Here is a 15,641-nt window from a genome sequence, read left to right as displayed (position 1 = left end):
AAATTAAAAAAAAAAAAAAAAAGAGAAAGAATATGCTGCAGCAGCCGACATGTTCCAGCCTTGTCCCTTCGCTTCCTCCAGGCTTCTCCCCCAACCTGCCTTCCACTCACCTTCCATTTGCTGTTTCGAGCCTGGGAAGAACACTCCTCCATCCTCCTATGGGTGAGAAGGAAGAGGAAGATCCTCAGCCCTTTTCCTCTCCGCGACTTCCTTTCTAGCAATACTCGATGGTGTTGTGTTAGAGCGCCACCTAGTGACGTAAGGCTTCCCTGCCAGTATATGCTCTCCTCCCCTGCACTCAGGCTTCGGCTCCAGGCAGCATTCGCTCCATAAGACGCACAGACATTTTCCCCCACCTTTTGGGGGGGGAAAAGTGCGTCTTATAGAGCGAAAAATACGGTAATTGCATAAATACTGCGGGGGCCCTTGTACTCCAAACGGCAAAACTTTGAATTGGTAGTACCCCATTGGGCAATTAAATGCCATTTTCCATTCATCCCCTTCCATAATTCTAATGTGGTAATACGCTTCCCTTAGATTTAGTTTAGTGAAAATTCTTCCTTTCGAGAGGTGGGATAACATATCCTTCATGAGGGGTGGGGGTATAGGTTGCTTTCACTGATTGCATTCAATGAGCGGTAGTCCATGCACTGGTTCAGCGGATGTCCCCGGGACTACAGGTTCCAATTCCCCCTCAGTATCTCTCCAAGTGCAGCTCCAGGTGCTGGTGCAGCCGCGGGGCTCAGAATTCTTCTCCCCTAGAGAGCCGAGGGTGCTTTTCATCAGGTCAATAGCTTTTTCTAGGATCCAGTTCGAGTGCTGTGCACAACTTCCTTCCTCTTCGCTAACGTGCAGGGATTTCTCCATTCTGGTTGGTGGCCGCCCCATCTCAGAGTCACCTTTCTTGATCTGTTTTCCCACTTGCCTTTCTTTCCAACACCCATTGACCACCGAGGTTTGTGGTTACACGTTTCCACCACCTCTTCTCCTGAGGAGTATGACATTTCAGATCCCGACAGCTGGCAGGTTTTCGGTCGGGGGGAAGGCTCCGTCTCCGTGGGGTTTTCTCCCTTCCCTGCCTCGTCGTCTGACATTGCATTCTTTGCAAAGTCCACCGGCAAGGTTCTTCCTTCCAGGTTGACTATTACTGAAGATCCTGTCTAATGTAAGGAACCACTTCAATCCACATCTTAAGAAAGCAGAACTCTTGGAAACAATCTCTTCCAACAGGAACTTTTATTAAGAGAAATTGATAGCAGGCATGATAGACAGGACCTGAGGGATTTCCTTACAAATCGATGTTTTAAAGTGTCCCTAAGCAGCCCTTAACCTGCAGTTCTTCCGGGCGATTCAGACCAGCAGATTTCTAGGTGTCAAATCCAGGAAAGATAACATCAATCAGGTTCCGTTGTGCACGATCATTCAACAGCTCCTCACACCTTATTTTGATGTATCTTTTCACACACACCCCTTTTCCTAGCTGGCCGGTAAGGAGGAGAAGTTCAGAGGGACATAGGATAAGAGGCAAATGGTTACATCAGTGGTTCTCAACCTTTTTAATGCCGCGACCCCAACCAGTCATAAGTTGAGGACTAAACCGGTCGTAAGTCGAGGACTAAACCGGTCGTAAGTCGAGGAGTAAACCGGTCGTAAGTCGAGGACTACCCAACCGGTCATAAGTTGAGGACTTTCCCTGCCTGGGAGCACCGCACATATGTGGTTCCGCCCCCTGCGCCAGCCGAGGCGTAGCTGGCAAGCGGCAGAGACGGAGCAGGCCGACCACCAGCTGGCCCAGCCCAAGGGAGGTAAGGCATCCGCCGGAAAAGGGGGAAAAAATGGCGGACAAAAAAATGGCGGACAGCCTTGCTTGGCGACCCCCGTGAAATGGTCGATCGACCCCAAATGGGGTCCCGACCCACAGGTTGAGAACCACTGGGTTACATTGTAATGGTTAGTAGATCCAAAGGCGAATTAGCAAAAGGTTACTTTGTAGTGAATAGAGGAAGTGAGAGTAATAAAACCTGCATGCATATCCCCCCTCTCCCTTGGGAGTATGGCAGGATCCAGGAAAGGGTAAGAATTGGTTTTAGATCAGAGAAGATAGATAGAAAGGAAATATAACTGGATTCTGACACTTACCAAAGAGAGATCCAGCCTAGAATTAAGACAAAATTTCCTGTCTGTGAGAATGATCAATGGAACTTTTTGGCTTATCTCGAAAACATGTGGTGCTCCATCAGTGAAGGTTTATAAAAAGATTGGGCAACCATTTGTCCAGAGCTGTATAAGGTCCCCTGCTTAAACAAAAAAATTGGAATAGAGTATCTCCGAAGTGACTTCCAACTCTATTATTCTGTCATTCTGTACAGGTAGTCCTTAACATACGGCCACAACTGAGCCCAAAATTTCTGACATTCTGACATTTATTGAGTTTTGCCTCATTTTATGACCTTTCTTACTATGGTTGCTAAGTAAATCACTGCAATTGTTAAGTTAGTAACATGGCTGCTGTTAAGTGATTCTGCCTTTCCCATTGATTTTGCTTGTCAGAAGATGACCACATCAGCCCAGGAGAGTGCAACCATCATAAATATGACTCAGTTGTCAAGCATCTGAACTTTGACTACATGCTGCAACAGTCGTAAATGTGAAAATGGTCACAAGTAACTTTTTTCAGTGCCATTATAATTTCAAAGAGTCATTAAATGAATGGTTGTAAGTTGAGGACCATCTGTAATTCTGTACTCATGCCAGCCTACCTGTATGGTGTCTCTTGTGCACTCTCAACCTGTGCAGTGCCTCTCATCCCCTTACCATCCCATGATCACCTACTGTGTACTCCCTCATACTCTCCCCAACTGAATGGTGCATCTCACATATCCTTCAGGCTTCCCTGACCCTCTCATCCTCACAGAGCCTCCTTGTCATGCAGCTTCACCCTCAACCCTGTCCATCTCCTCACTCACTCCTCCACCTGGCAGCAACCAGCTTGCAGGCCTGGAACTTGCAACTTCCTGCCAGCTTCCTCACTGACTTTGATTGTGGGAAACCGGCAAGAAGTTGCCTTGCCTAAGGACAGTGGGAGTCAGTTAATGATAGCAATAGGGACTGTAGGCATTGCTGTTGCTAAGCGATGCTGTTGCACTTTACAATCACCTTGCTTTGCAATGGGAATTTCAACCCCAATTGTCATCAGAAGTCAAGGACTATCTGTAAAGACAATGTAAACTTCCTCATTCCTATAATGTACATGAAAAGTATAGTATAGAGCAGGAATTTGCATTTTTTTCAAGTCACAGAACTTGTTACTTAAAAACAAATATTGAAATATAAGGAATTGTTCATGTTACCTATATACCTATTAGTCCTAATTAGAAAAATCAAAATAATATGCCTATACTGAGGAGGGTATATCTAGGATGAGCATGTCAGTTTATATTGTGAAGTTGAAAAATTATAGAGAAAATCCTCCTTAAAGAGCTGATAGTCTTGTGTCTCTCTGATGTTTTGGAGAATAAATCAATCCTCTCCTCTCTGAGACAGACTACTGGAAGACTGTTATCATGTACCTCCTAATTCTTCATTTCAATAGGCTAGACCAGTGGTGGCGAACCTATGGCACGGGTGCCAGAGGCGGCACTCAGAGCTCTCTCTGTGGGCACTCGCGCCGTCGCCCCAGTCCTAGGCCTTCAGCTGGGTTTTATAAAACCTTTTCGCTTTAGGCCTCCACCACTATGTGCAAAAAAAAAAAAAAGGTTCAATCAGTCAATTTCAACTTCTCGTGGCAAAAAAAAAAGACCTTGCAAAGTTGGAATTGATTGATTGAACTTTTTAATCCCACCCAGTCTGCCATTACCATCGAAGCCATGCCTACCCAATGGGCCACGCCCACCGAATTGGCCACACCCAGCCAATGGGCCATGCCCACCCGGCACTCGACGATGCATAAGTGGGTTTTGGGTTGCAGTTTGGGCACTCGGTCTCTAAAAGGTTCGCCATCACTGGGCTAGACATATTGAAAAATTCCCTGAACCATTTGTCATATGATTTAGCATCCAGATCCTTTATCATCTTTGTTGCTCTTCTCTGGATACTTTCCAGGATCACAGCCTTTTTTTTTTTTTTTTTTTTGTATCCTAGTGACCAGAACTGGACACAATATTCCAAGTGTAGCCTCACTAGTGCAGTATAAAGTGATATCATCACTTCTCATTATCTTGATGCTCTCGTAATATATATTATTATGCAACATAATAGTATAGACAGATGTAATGGATTAGCATAGTGAAATCATATTGGGCTTTTTTCTATTGTGAATTGTCTGGCTAAAGCCATTTAGGTACCCATCTTCCTCCTTCCTGCTTTTGCAAATGTTTTTCATCCTGAAAGGATTTGAGACACACATTCATATACTGTAGTCGAGCAGTGCAACTGTAAGTTTATTAATTCCAACTCAACTCAATGGGACTTGCTCCTAAGTATAAATGCACAGGTTACCACTCTATAAAGCAGACTTCTTGGGAGGACATATATGTATATAAATACATTTCTGCAATAAGGAAACTGAAGAGGGAAGAGGGACTCACTATGATCCTCTTGCTCTGCTAGGCTTGTTAGAAATGTTTTTTGTTGTTTGGAGGAAAGCAAAGAATTGGATGTTGTCCATGTGCATGGGGCAAAGATAGGGCAATTACTTCCTTTACTGAGTGCATGCAAACACTGCAAGTTAAATGGGAAGAGCAGTTCCTGCTCTTGATCCCCTACCTAGAGCTGTGGAACCCAGTTTGGGGGAATAAATTGGAATAGTGAATACCTGGTCTGGCACTAGTATTGTAAAAAAGAACTTGGAATAGTAATTGGTTGCAAACAGAATGTGAGTCAAAAGTCTGTCATAAGAGCAAAATAGGCAAATATAAAAAACATGTTTCAAAATTATGAAAAGTAATTATTCCACTTTATTCTACATTGGCCAGATATCTCATAGTATATGTGTATGTGTGTTTATGTTTGCCTTTGAATTATTACTGACTCCTGGAGACAGTCCATGCAGTTTTCTTGCAAGTTTTTTTTTTGGGGGGGGGGTTGGAAGTCGTTTGCTACTGCATGCTTCCTAAGGCTAGAAAGAGTAACTAGCCCAAGATTATCCAGCTTGGATAAAATGGAATTAGAGCTCCCTGGGTTTCCTGGTTTCTAGCCTTATGCCTTAACCACTACACCAAACTGGCTCTCTCACCTCATCAAGTACTGTGTCCAATTGTGTGGATTACACAATTCAAATTGGATAAGGTTTAGAAAAGAACAATGAAGTTGATTAGGGTGACTAGAAATTTAAACATTCTGATGGGAATGTTAATCTTTCAAGACTGGGAGGAAATACTAGTAGAGATAGTCTTCGACTTACGACAGTTCACTTAGTGACCATTCAAAGTTACGGAGAGAACCTAGAATCAAAAAGAAATTTCCTGGTACTTAGAATAATAATCAGTGGAACACTTGCCTCCGGTCACTGCGAGTGTTCCAATAGTGGAGGTGTTTAAGAAGTGATTGGACAACTCTATCTGAAATGGTATAGTAGGGTTTCCTGCTTCAACAGGGCATGTATTCTGTCCCAGCCTATAGCCGTCCTTGTTAAATGCACAAGGACAAAACCCCTTTTGAGAAATAGGCTGGAGACTCAGAAGAAAACAAAACCCCTTTTAATATTGGTAACAAACCTGCCAAATGGTCCAAAAGCAACAAAACACAATCCAAATGGAGGAAATTGTCCACACGAAACACAATGAAAAACAAGGAATTAGTCACCGGCAATACCAACAGAACATGATCCCATGAAGTACTTTGCAACGGTTGCCTTTGGCAATCATTACTGTGAGAAAGGAAGAAGTTTAAAAATAAAACGGTCACAATTGATTAACAATAGAAGGATTAGCCAAGCCCTGCACGTAGGCACTAGATGTAGGCACTAGATTTCAGGAGGCTTGACTAGAAGACACACTTAACAAGACAAAAGGATGGCAGAGAGAAATTCTGAACAATGTAACTGAGGGGGAGGGATGATGTATTCTGGTTAGGCGGATCGGACAGATTGTGCCCCCGGAAGTCTTCTCAAATGGGACCAAAGGGGAGGGGATGGGGGCGTCACGATAGGAGTGTATATAATGTTATGAGTTTGAATATTTTTGTGTGGTCTCTGGGTTTAGAACTTCCTGTTGAAGTCTCTCACCAGGATCCACCGCGCTTTGCAAACCGCTTTTCTATTTTCTGCAGAATAAACTCTTTTTCTTACCAATCCAATTTTGTTGGTATTTTAATCACGTTTCCAACAGTACTACCCATATCTTCCCTTTTTATTAAGCAGCCCCAAGGCGTGGCTTCTCAATGCCTTCTCCTCCCTTGGAGTTGCCATATTGACTCCCTCTGACCTGCTCTAGTTAACTGCCTTCTTTTACGAGCGTCTCTAATGACTTCCAGCTGTGAGTCCTCAGAGTCTGACACATCTTCCCCACACAGCTGTGTCTCATCCTGACCACGATTGGAGGGATCAGGCTCTTCATCAGATTGAGTCTTGTAACTCATCAGAACCTGCCTCTGACTTTGATGGCTCTCCAAACCCCTTTTCCTCCTCCTCCTCTGATTCCCTGGACTCAGCTGCCGGGTCCACTGGCTGGCACGGACTCACAACAGCATGGGACTAGAACACGGGTCGGAAACCTGCGGCTCTGGAGCCACATGTGGTTCTTTCAGCCTTCTACTGCGGCTCCCAATCCTCCTCCACAGATTTGCAGAGAGAGAGAGACAGAGAGGCACTTGCGCTCTCTCGCTCTCTCTGATCTTCTGCTCACCTGGCCAGCTGGCCTCACGCTGTTCTCTGGGCGGGCTCCCTGCTCTTGCTGCTTCTCCGCAGGAAGCAGAAAGCAGCAGCTTTCTCTCTCTCTCTCATACACACACACTCACACACTTTTACTTACTTAGTGGGGGAAGAGGACTGGCAGACCAAGGGCAGGAGAGAGCCAGCCCAATAAGAATGTGTGTCAGCTTGTTGGAGAACAGCGTGAGGCCAGCTGGCCAGGCGAGCAGAAGATCGGAGAGAGGGAGAGAGAGAGGAAAGAGAGAGAGAGAAAGGGAGGGAGAGAGAGAAAGAGAGAGGGAGAGAGAGAGAGAGAGAGAGAATATGAATATATGTTGTCCTTACTGGACTTTTAGTAAAGAACATTTAATGAAATATTTTGATTTTTTTAAATTAAGAGATGAGGTATGAGCTGTGTTTAAAGATAGTAGATAAGCTACTAAAATTGTTTTCACCTGTTGGGATGAAGGAGAAAGGTTTTTTTCCCCTCTTTCTCTGGCATAAAATTTTGTTTTCTTTGTAGCAGTTCATTGATTTCATAAATGCAACACACTATAGTTTTTTATACATAGCATAAAGGTAAAAAAGGATATATGGAGTGTTATCTTAATTTTAGATGTCAAAAGTGTTTTGTGGCTCCCAGTGTTTTCTTTTCTGTGAGAAATGGGTCCAAACACTCTTTTGAGTGTTTAAGGTTGCCGACCCCTGGACTAGAAGAACTCCAAGCTCCCTTCCAATTCTGTTATTCTGTTAAATATCTGAACATAGGATATGAATGTTGGATTCATTGGTAGAATGATAGATTCTATTGGAATTTGAAACAACCTCTGAACAATAAGAACCATACATATCCAGACAAATACCCAGGGGGAGATCAGGCTTTCTTTCACTGGATATGTTGAAGCAGAACATATCTGCTTTTAAGATTTTAAGTTTAAGATAATGGAATGCCTGCAAGAATGGTTCTGTTTTAACTTTCCTAAAGTTTTCTTTGTAAGGAAATTACAGATAATTAAATGCAGCTATCAGGGAATCAGATAGCTATCAGTTATCAGATTCCACTAGTATGGAATCTGAAGCTGGTCTTTTCTGAGTACTCCATGATATCATAGAGATATGTGCATTTGGTTTTTAGCCCTAAAACTCTTTACACCATCCATCTTGTTGGAGAAGATTTTGTCTTTAATCCTAAAAACTATCCAAGGTAAAGGACCTTAGCAGCTAGGCTTGGATTTATGCAGAAGTACCAGGTAAGAGAAAATGGCCCAGCTACTGGAAGTTAAATATAATTGCCATGACTTACAGACATACAATTATTACTTTAATCTGCTTCATTGTCTTCATTATAGACACAATTTCAGAGAAAGATTGTATCTTTTCTGCAATAGATCATAACAGAAGAAAAATCAAGACAGACACTTTCACTCAAGCATTTCTCAAAATACATATGAAATCCATGAAAAATCTATGGCCTACACCATCCTTTCTAAAATAGTCAAACAAAAACAGTCAATTCACTGTCCAATGAATGGCTGTGTGGCTGTGTGGCTGATGCATTGGCTTTATAACATTCAATCTTAATTTCTACAAATCTCAGAAATCAGTGTGAATTGTGAATTCAGTGAATTCTGTTCACTGAAATTAAGGTATGTTTATACATTTAAAACAAAATTTTAAATTATTTTACTGTATGATGCAGTAGTTAAGGCTCTAGGCTAGAAACCAGAAGATTACAAGCTCTAGTCCCGCCATAGGCAAAAAACCACCTGGGTGACCTTAGGCCAGTCACTCTCTCTCAGTCATGGAACACAGGCAATGGCAGACCACTTTTGAAATCTTATCAAGAAAACTGAAAGAACTTGATCAAGCAGTCACCAGGAGTCAGCACTCATTGAAAGAAACAACAACAAAAGGATTTATAGTTTATTTGGATTAACAAAATTTGCTAGAAGGCCTGTTATATTCAATATTTGTGTGCCAGCAACCAGTCCACACAAACAAGCGAAGCCCATCCATGGGATGCAGGCAGCACACAAAACGATGCACTCTCCGGTCCGTGGAAAAATCTTTCTCCATGGAACCGGTCCCTGGTGCCCAAAAGGTTGGGGACCTCTGCCCTAAAAGATGAAGTATGGAATTCTCTAACAATTTCCAAAATTTTGCTAAGAAAATTGCAAGGGCTTGTTCAGCCAGTTATCAGGAGTCAACACCAACTCAAATGTATATGAAATAATCTTCCAAGTAGCAGTGTTAAAGATCATCTTATATTCTAGGAATAAATCAAAACTATCCCTTTATTTGACTGAAACATTAAACAAATCTAAACAGATAAAGTATGTCATTATTTTATCAGTAGGATTAGTTTAAGATATTTTGTATTTAAGGCAAGTAATAAAATAACTTCATTATATGAAATAGAAAGGGATGTTAAATGGCCAACCACTGAGATTGTGTGGAGTCTTTGGTGCTTTCTTAGTATCATCAGTATTAGTGAGTGAGACTTTTCTCAATACAAGTGAAGGGCATGTTAAAACTTCCAGAAGAACTTTCACTTTTTTGTTGAAGGGCACTCTGGCAAAAAGAAATAGTAGGAGGCAAATTTTATTTTGAACTCTAGATTGATAGCTAATTTAAAATCCATCCTGCATCACTATCAACCTGCAGTTAATGTGTTCAATATCTTTTTATACATCCGGATGTTTATTAAATTTAACACAGCAGGTAATATATAACAATTATTTGATCACATACTTAAAAAAACTGAGTCCTACACGGGATGACCATTTCTAGCCAAAGGATATGAAAGTGGTTCAAAACTCAGGAAGCGAGAAACAAGTTGGTGTTTTTTTATGTATTAATACGTTTTAAATCAAAGTCGCCACGAAGATGATCTTCTGAAAGTCCGACACATATTCAACAGGAAAATCCCATTTGAACAAGCAAATATTGTACGCCTTTTAAGGCAATATGTAGGATGCAACACAGACCCGACAACCAGATATCCTGCTATGTATTGTATCAACCACTGCCCCGACCTATTCGGACCCCGCCCAGTCGCCGGCTAGAAATTCCGGGTCCGAAAAGTTCGCAGCCTATCAGACAGAGCCACACCAGCATGGCACTACCCCGCCCTGCTGGGTTCCCGCGGTACCGGTTTCTCTCCTGGGGAGAAATTTATGGGAATAAGGAGCAAATATGCCTATGTACCCTCTTTCGCCCACCACGCAAATATCAGTTATTCATTTTTCTATTGGCCCCCACGATTGAAACAGGCAGCCAGATAATCAATCTTAGCTACTCTTCCCCCTTAGCTCACCAGAAAAACAAGAAGGCAACAGTCCAGCTCGGGAAAGATGGCGGCGATTCTCATGGTTGAGGATGGCTATGCTTCGAGACAGGGAGTGAAACAGAGGAGCGATGAAATCTCTTCCCCCGGGCTCTGACGGGCTCCGGAAAAATTCGCACAACAGCAAGTCCTACCAACAGACGAAGGAGAAAACAGACCCCACTTGCACTTCCACCAAGCAGAACTAAATATAACTTCCGAGTTTGAAGTGCAGCCGTGAGGGACGCTGGGTAATGTAGTTTTGTAGTTTTCTTCTGAAGCGATTGGTTTATATTCGGAGAAGTACCCTCTGTGGCCACCGACGGAAGTAATTTTGCGGGAGGAAGTTTGCAATTTTAACTCCTGAAAACATTGCTAGGTAAGTTTGTAAAATTTGTTTTTAAGTTTCTTGATGCTTGGGATAAAGAAGAGGGTGAGATTATTCTTTCAGCTGACAAAGAATACCTTTAAATCCTCTATCTTTTGTAAAACGAGGAGAATAGGACTAAGATAGATAAATAGATAGATAACCTTTATTGTCATTTTTTACTGTGGCCCACATTAAAAATGAAATTTAGTTGCTCTCAAATGTGTGTATATAACACACATTTAAACATACTATATATAGCATATGTATAGACCTATACCCTTACATATAAGTAACATATAAATATTAGTCACTGTCCATCTTGAATATATAACGGAAGGAGGAAGCTTGAGAGTTCACAAGGTTAATGCTGTATGGAACAAAACTATGACTGAAACAGGTCGTGAAGAGGATGTGTAGTGTCCCAGACAACCTTACGGATCCTGCTCAAGCAATGCTTATGTGCTATGTCCTGGATGGAAGGAAGGGAACTGCCAATGATCTTTTCAGCCATCCTCACCACTCTCTGCATTGCCTTCCTGTTTGAAGCAGTGAGGCTTCCAAACCAGACTGTGATGCTGTATGATGTGATGCTCTGGATCATCCCTCTGTAGAAAGTGGTAAGGACAGAGGAAGGAAGATGTGCTTTTCTTATGCGGCGCAGAAAATGCTGTGCCCGCTTTACTAGTGTCACTAGAAAATAATAAACAGGAGGCAAGTGAACTGTATAAAGGAGGAGGATGTAAACACACATTTTCTTATATTCAGAGGCCTATTTTGATTGCAAACACTCAGCGTTGGGGATATGAGTTATGTTATTCTTTCCTTGTATATAATCAACTTCAAAATTTTTACTTCTATTACAAATGCACTCAATTTTGTCATTGTAAGACCTGTTTTAATTGATGTTAGCAAAGATAAAATTATGTATCTTAATATTAGATTTATTCTGGAAATTAAGGGCATATTGTATCAGTATTGATTTTATCTCTTATTCCTCGTAATCATTATTATTTTTTCTATAGCTGCTGTACCAGCCACCATGTTTTAAATAGGCTTGTATGGTGAGCAGACATGTATTTATAGGGCTATTATTATTTTTATACATAATAATAATAATAATAATAATAATAATAATAATAATAATAATAATAATAATAATAATAAAAGTTGGAAGGGACCTTGGAGGTCATCGAGTCCAACCCCCTGCTCAGGCAGGAAACCCTACACCATTTCGGACAAATGGCTGTCCAGTCTCTTTATCTTTTATCTTTTCCAAATCGTTGATGAAGATGTTGAAGAGCACTGGGCCTAGAACAGAGCCCTGGGGCACCCCATATACACTTCCCTCCATGTAGATGCAGTTCCATTGAGGACCACACGCTGAGTACGGCCGGTCAGCCAACTATGAATCCATGTGGTGGTGATACTGTCTAACCCACATTTTTCTATGTTATCTAGTAGTAGGTTGTGATCTACTTAATCAAATGCCTTACTGAAGTCCAAGTAAATTATATCCACAGCATTCCTCTGATCCACTAATTTTGTCACTTGGTCAAAGAATGCAATAAGATTTGTCTGGCATGATCTGTTTTTGACAAACCCATGTTGGCTTTTAGTAATGACTTTGTTTGCCTCTAGGTGTTCGCTGATTCGTTGTTTGATTATCTTTTCCAAAATCTTCCCAGGTATTGAGGTCAGGCTGATAAGTCTTTAATTTCCTGGGTCCATTTTTTTTCCTTTTTTGAAGATGGGAACTACATCAGCTCTTTTCCAGTCCTCCAGTAGTTTCTCAGTGCTCCAGGATCTTTGAAAAATATAGTTCAATGGTTTTGAGATCACATCTGCCAGTTCCTTGAGAACCCTGGGGTGTAATCCATCTGGTCCTGGTGATTTGAACTCGTCTAGGCTGGACAGGTGCTCACTTACCGTTTTCTTGCCTATCTTAACTTGCGTTTCTATTCTGTTTTCTATGGCACTATTTTTGGTAGTTGGTCTGTTTTTTCCCTTTGTGTAAAGACAGATGCAAAAAACGAGTTAAATAATTCTGCTTTCTCCCTGTTGCTTGTCACCTTTTGTGAGGGCTTTTTTTACATTCATGAAATAGGTTTGATTAAGATTCAGTAAGTCATTGCTGTTGTAAACATGTTTTTGGGGGCTAAGGGCCCCAGGAGGAGCTACATGTGGAGACAAAAATTAAAAGGTATAAACAAAAAGTAAATTTTGTTTTCTATACCAAATAAGAATCTCGAAGACTTGTTAAATGACTATTTAACTGTTTTAGTTGCAAATTAATAACATAGATTTTTTAAAACGAGAAGAATAATAAATGATTCAATGTATTTAGATATCACATTAGTGATTGCTTAGTATTTTCCTATCATATGCAACCTGTAGAAAGTAAATCTCTAGATTACTCTACTGGAATATGTGGAAACGTAGTTGTATTTATGAGTGGAAAAATTGAGCTCTGGAAATCTAGCCCAGATAGTTGAAGCCTCTCCTTCTGTTTGCCTATAAATAAGAGATTTTATAGACCTTTTGCTCCCTGCCTTCTTGAATCTTTTAAAAGGAACTCAGAATTTCTGTATTTGTACAGATCATCTGATTGTTTCCATTGCTTGATTTCTAGTCAGTCAGTCATGTTATCTTAGGCTCCACCTGGTTGCTGGTCCTGTGAATCAGTCCAGTTCAAGAAATAAATGTCCAGTAATGCAAGAAATATGTTCTTTTTTACTAGATTCAACATTCTATCCTTCTTAACAATGGAAAGCACACTACATTGAGCTTACTAATAAATATATTTCTCTACACACTTCAATGTGTATTACGCATATATATGTATGTGAATGAACTATCATTCATCATTCACCAATACAAAAGAAGTTTTTAGTTCCTTAGACATTACCCTCAGCTTATTTGTGACCTTCTGAATTATTACCTTACTTTTGGCGTGATCTTGGTTAGTCAACCACTCCTCAGGAGGGCAATGGTGTTAAATTACCTTTACAGGTACACAATCTGTCTGACAATGATGGAGTTCAAACTCTTTAAAAATAATGTTGTAATCTTTTCCAATTAAAGAAATATTCTTTGTTCAAGTTAATATACATTTGTACAAGTTCAGACTTCGATAGTGAATGCTTTTTAAATAAGACAGGATCTTCCCCACTCATACTTGATTTTCATCCCATTGACTGAAACACATTACAAAATTTCTCCTTCAAATGAACTGATAATCTTAGAGGGTCACTTGCTTTTTTCCAAATATGCACAAATATGTAGCTTTGGATCATTTTTCTTCTTCAATAAATGAGCAAGTCCAATGTTTTTGACTCATTTGTTTAATGGGTTATTTTTATCTAGTTTTAGAACTTGCATGAAAATAGATAACATTTTAGTTCATTATTTATACAAAATTCAAAACTTGTAAGCACCATCCTATCAAAATAAAAGTACTCCAGAGATTGTTTTCACCAAAATAAATTAGTTTTAATTATGCAAAATTACTAAAATCTTTACTGCAACTATGCATTTTTGATTTTTTCAGAAGTATGAATGTTTCTGAAACATGGCTATTCAGTGGTTCCTCATTAGCATCACATGTTCATGCTGCTGCTGTTAATGGACATAAAAGAGCTCTCCTAAAACAAATATCAGGTAAAAGTACTATGCTTATATTATACTTTAGCTAATTTGTTTATGTTTAATTATTTAAAAGTTCTCTTTTAGCTTTATCTGTAAAACAGGTAGACTAATAAGGAGAATAGAGGATTCATTGCATACTGCCATAGGTGCAGTATGCAATTTAAAAATCCTATAATTATACAGGCTGTATTTCATTACTGATATGATTATGATAGACAGTATGAAACTTGGAACATTTATGGGCACATTTATTGCCCATAAATGCTATCTCATGAATCTGTGAAGCATTTACCTTTTGAAATTCAGATCCTATTTTACCATCCTAATATTAATACTCACATTTTAACATCACAAGTAATACTTTTTATAAAATAGCTAATTTCATCTCTTTAAGCTTTAATTTATCTTTGACAAAAAAATTATTTGTATGGGGTTAGTTCTTGGTCAAGTTACATCTTTTTTATCACCATTTTGTTTCCTATAAAGTATACATTATATCTTACTATGTTGGCCATCTTCTGTGATGGAGCCCATGATGTTACTTCAGACTTCTAAATGTATTTTCCATCCAGAACATTAGAAAGCCCACAAGGCTACTATTTCTAAACAGTAGAAATAATTAATAGTATTACTATTATATGTCTCATTTGTGAGAGAAAGTCAATTTATAAATTACCTCATAGTTCTGGCATATTGAGTCCTGCTCTGAAAAAAATACTTACACTTCCTTAAGTTCATCACTGGTTCTTGATTCTATCTGAAAATTAATGAAGCAGAAATATTGAGTTTTGCCACCCTTTATAAAGAATGTAAGAATAATATTCCATTATTAGACCAAGGAATATAAAGATGAGGTGTGATTTTTACGGTTATTTTTATTATATAACAGAAGAATATTTTGAGAACTGGACTTCAACCTTATGATTTGCCAATGAACTAAGGAATATGGGAAAGGGGGGACAGAAAAAAATTATTACCTTGAAGAAGTGGATTTTAAGGTGGAAATAAAAGTATCTTTCTATAGATTTTGCAATTCCAAAACTACATCATTTTAAACTCTGCAAAACAAGAAAAACTTTGCATCTATATATCTGTTCCCTGATATATAGGGTGTTAGAAGTAAGTCTTCATCCTGGTTCATCCAAGCCGGGAATAAATAAGCAAACATGGCGACTGCTTTGGGAAGAAGGTTACAGTTTATTGCAGAAGACAGATAAGCAGCAGAGGAGAAGAAAAGAGAGTGAGCACATGGGCTTCTTTTTATACCCCCCTCCCAGCCCTGCTTGGGATAGTTTCCTGTTCCTGTGGCATGAACTTTGAGGCTATTTCTGAGTGTTTTTCTAGGCCTTGATATCTGTGGTTTAATCCCATTATCATATCCTGCTTCCCAGGTGATGGGGCTAATGACTCTTAAGAGCTTCTTTTGTCTTGAGATCCCTGGCTCCAAACTTCCT

General features: G+C 39.9%; 1 protein-coding gene and 1 long non-coding RNA gene across 2 annotated transcripts in view; one reads left to right on the top strand and one right to left on the bottom strand.

Moving 5' to 3' along the window:
• ERP44 (endoplasmic reticulum protein 44) overlaps nt 1-10,386 on the bottom strand; it is a 150,569-nt gene extending 140,183 nt beyond the window's left edge. Inside the window, exon 1 of the mRNA XM_015812071.1 lies at nt 10,164-10,386. Within this exon, the coding sequence (XP_015667557.1) occupies nt 10,164-10,217 (54 nt within the window). The 5' untranslated portion in view covers nt 10,218-10,386. The remainder of the gene's footprint in view (nt 1-10,163) is intronic.
• A 92-nt stretch (nt 10,387-10,478) lies between these two features.
• The window catches only part of LOC114922325, a 19,579-nt gene continuing 14,416 nt past the window's right edge, over nt 10,479-15,641 (top strand). Inside the window, exons 1-2 of the long non-coding RNA XR_003810377.1 lie at nt 10,479-10,551; nt 14,090-14,199. This is a non-coding gene — a long non-coding RNA (uncharacterized LOC114922325). The remainder of the gene's footprint in view (nt 10,552-14,089; nt 14,200-15,641) is intronic.

This window comes from Protobothrops mucrosquamatus, unplaced genomic scaffold (assembly GCF_001527695.2).
Source record: "Protobothrops mucrosquamatus isolate PMUCROS unplaced genomic scaffold, P.Mucros_1.0 scaffold66, whole genome shotgun sequence".
Lineage (NCBI taxonomy): Eukaryota > Metazoa > Chordata > Lepidosauria > Squamata > Viperidae > Protobothrops > Protobothrops mucrosquamatus.
The sequence above is the reverse complement of the archived record's forward strand: the minus strand, read 5'-3'. Positions and strand labels throughout refer to the sequence as shown.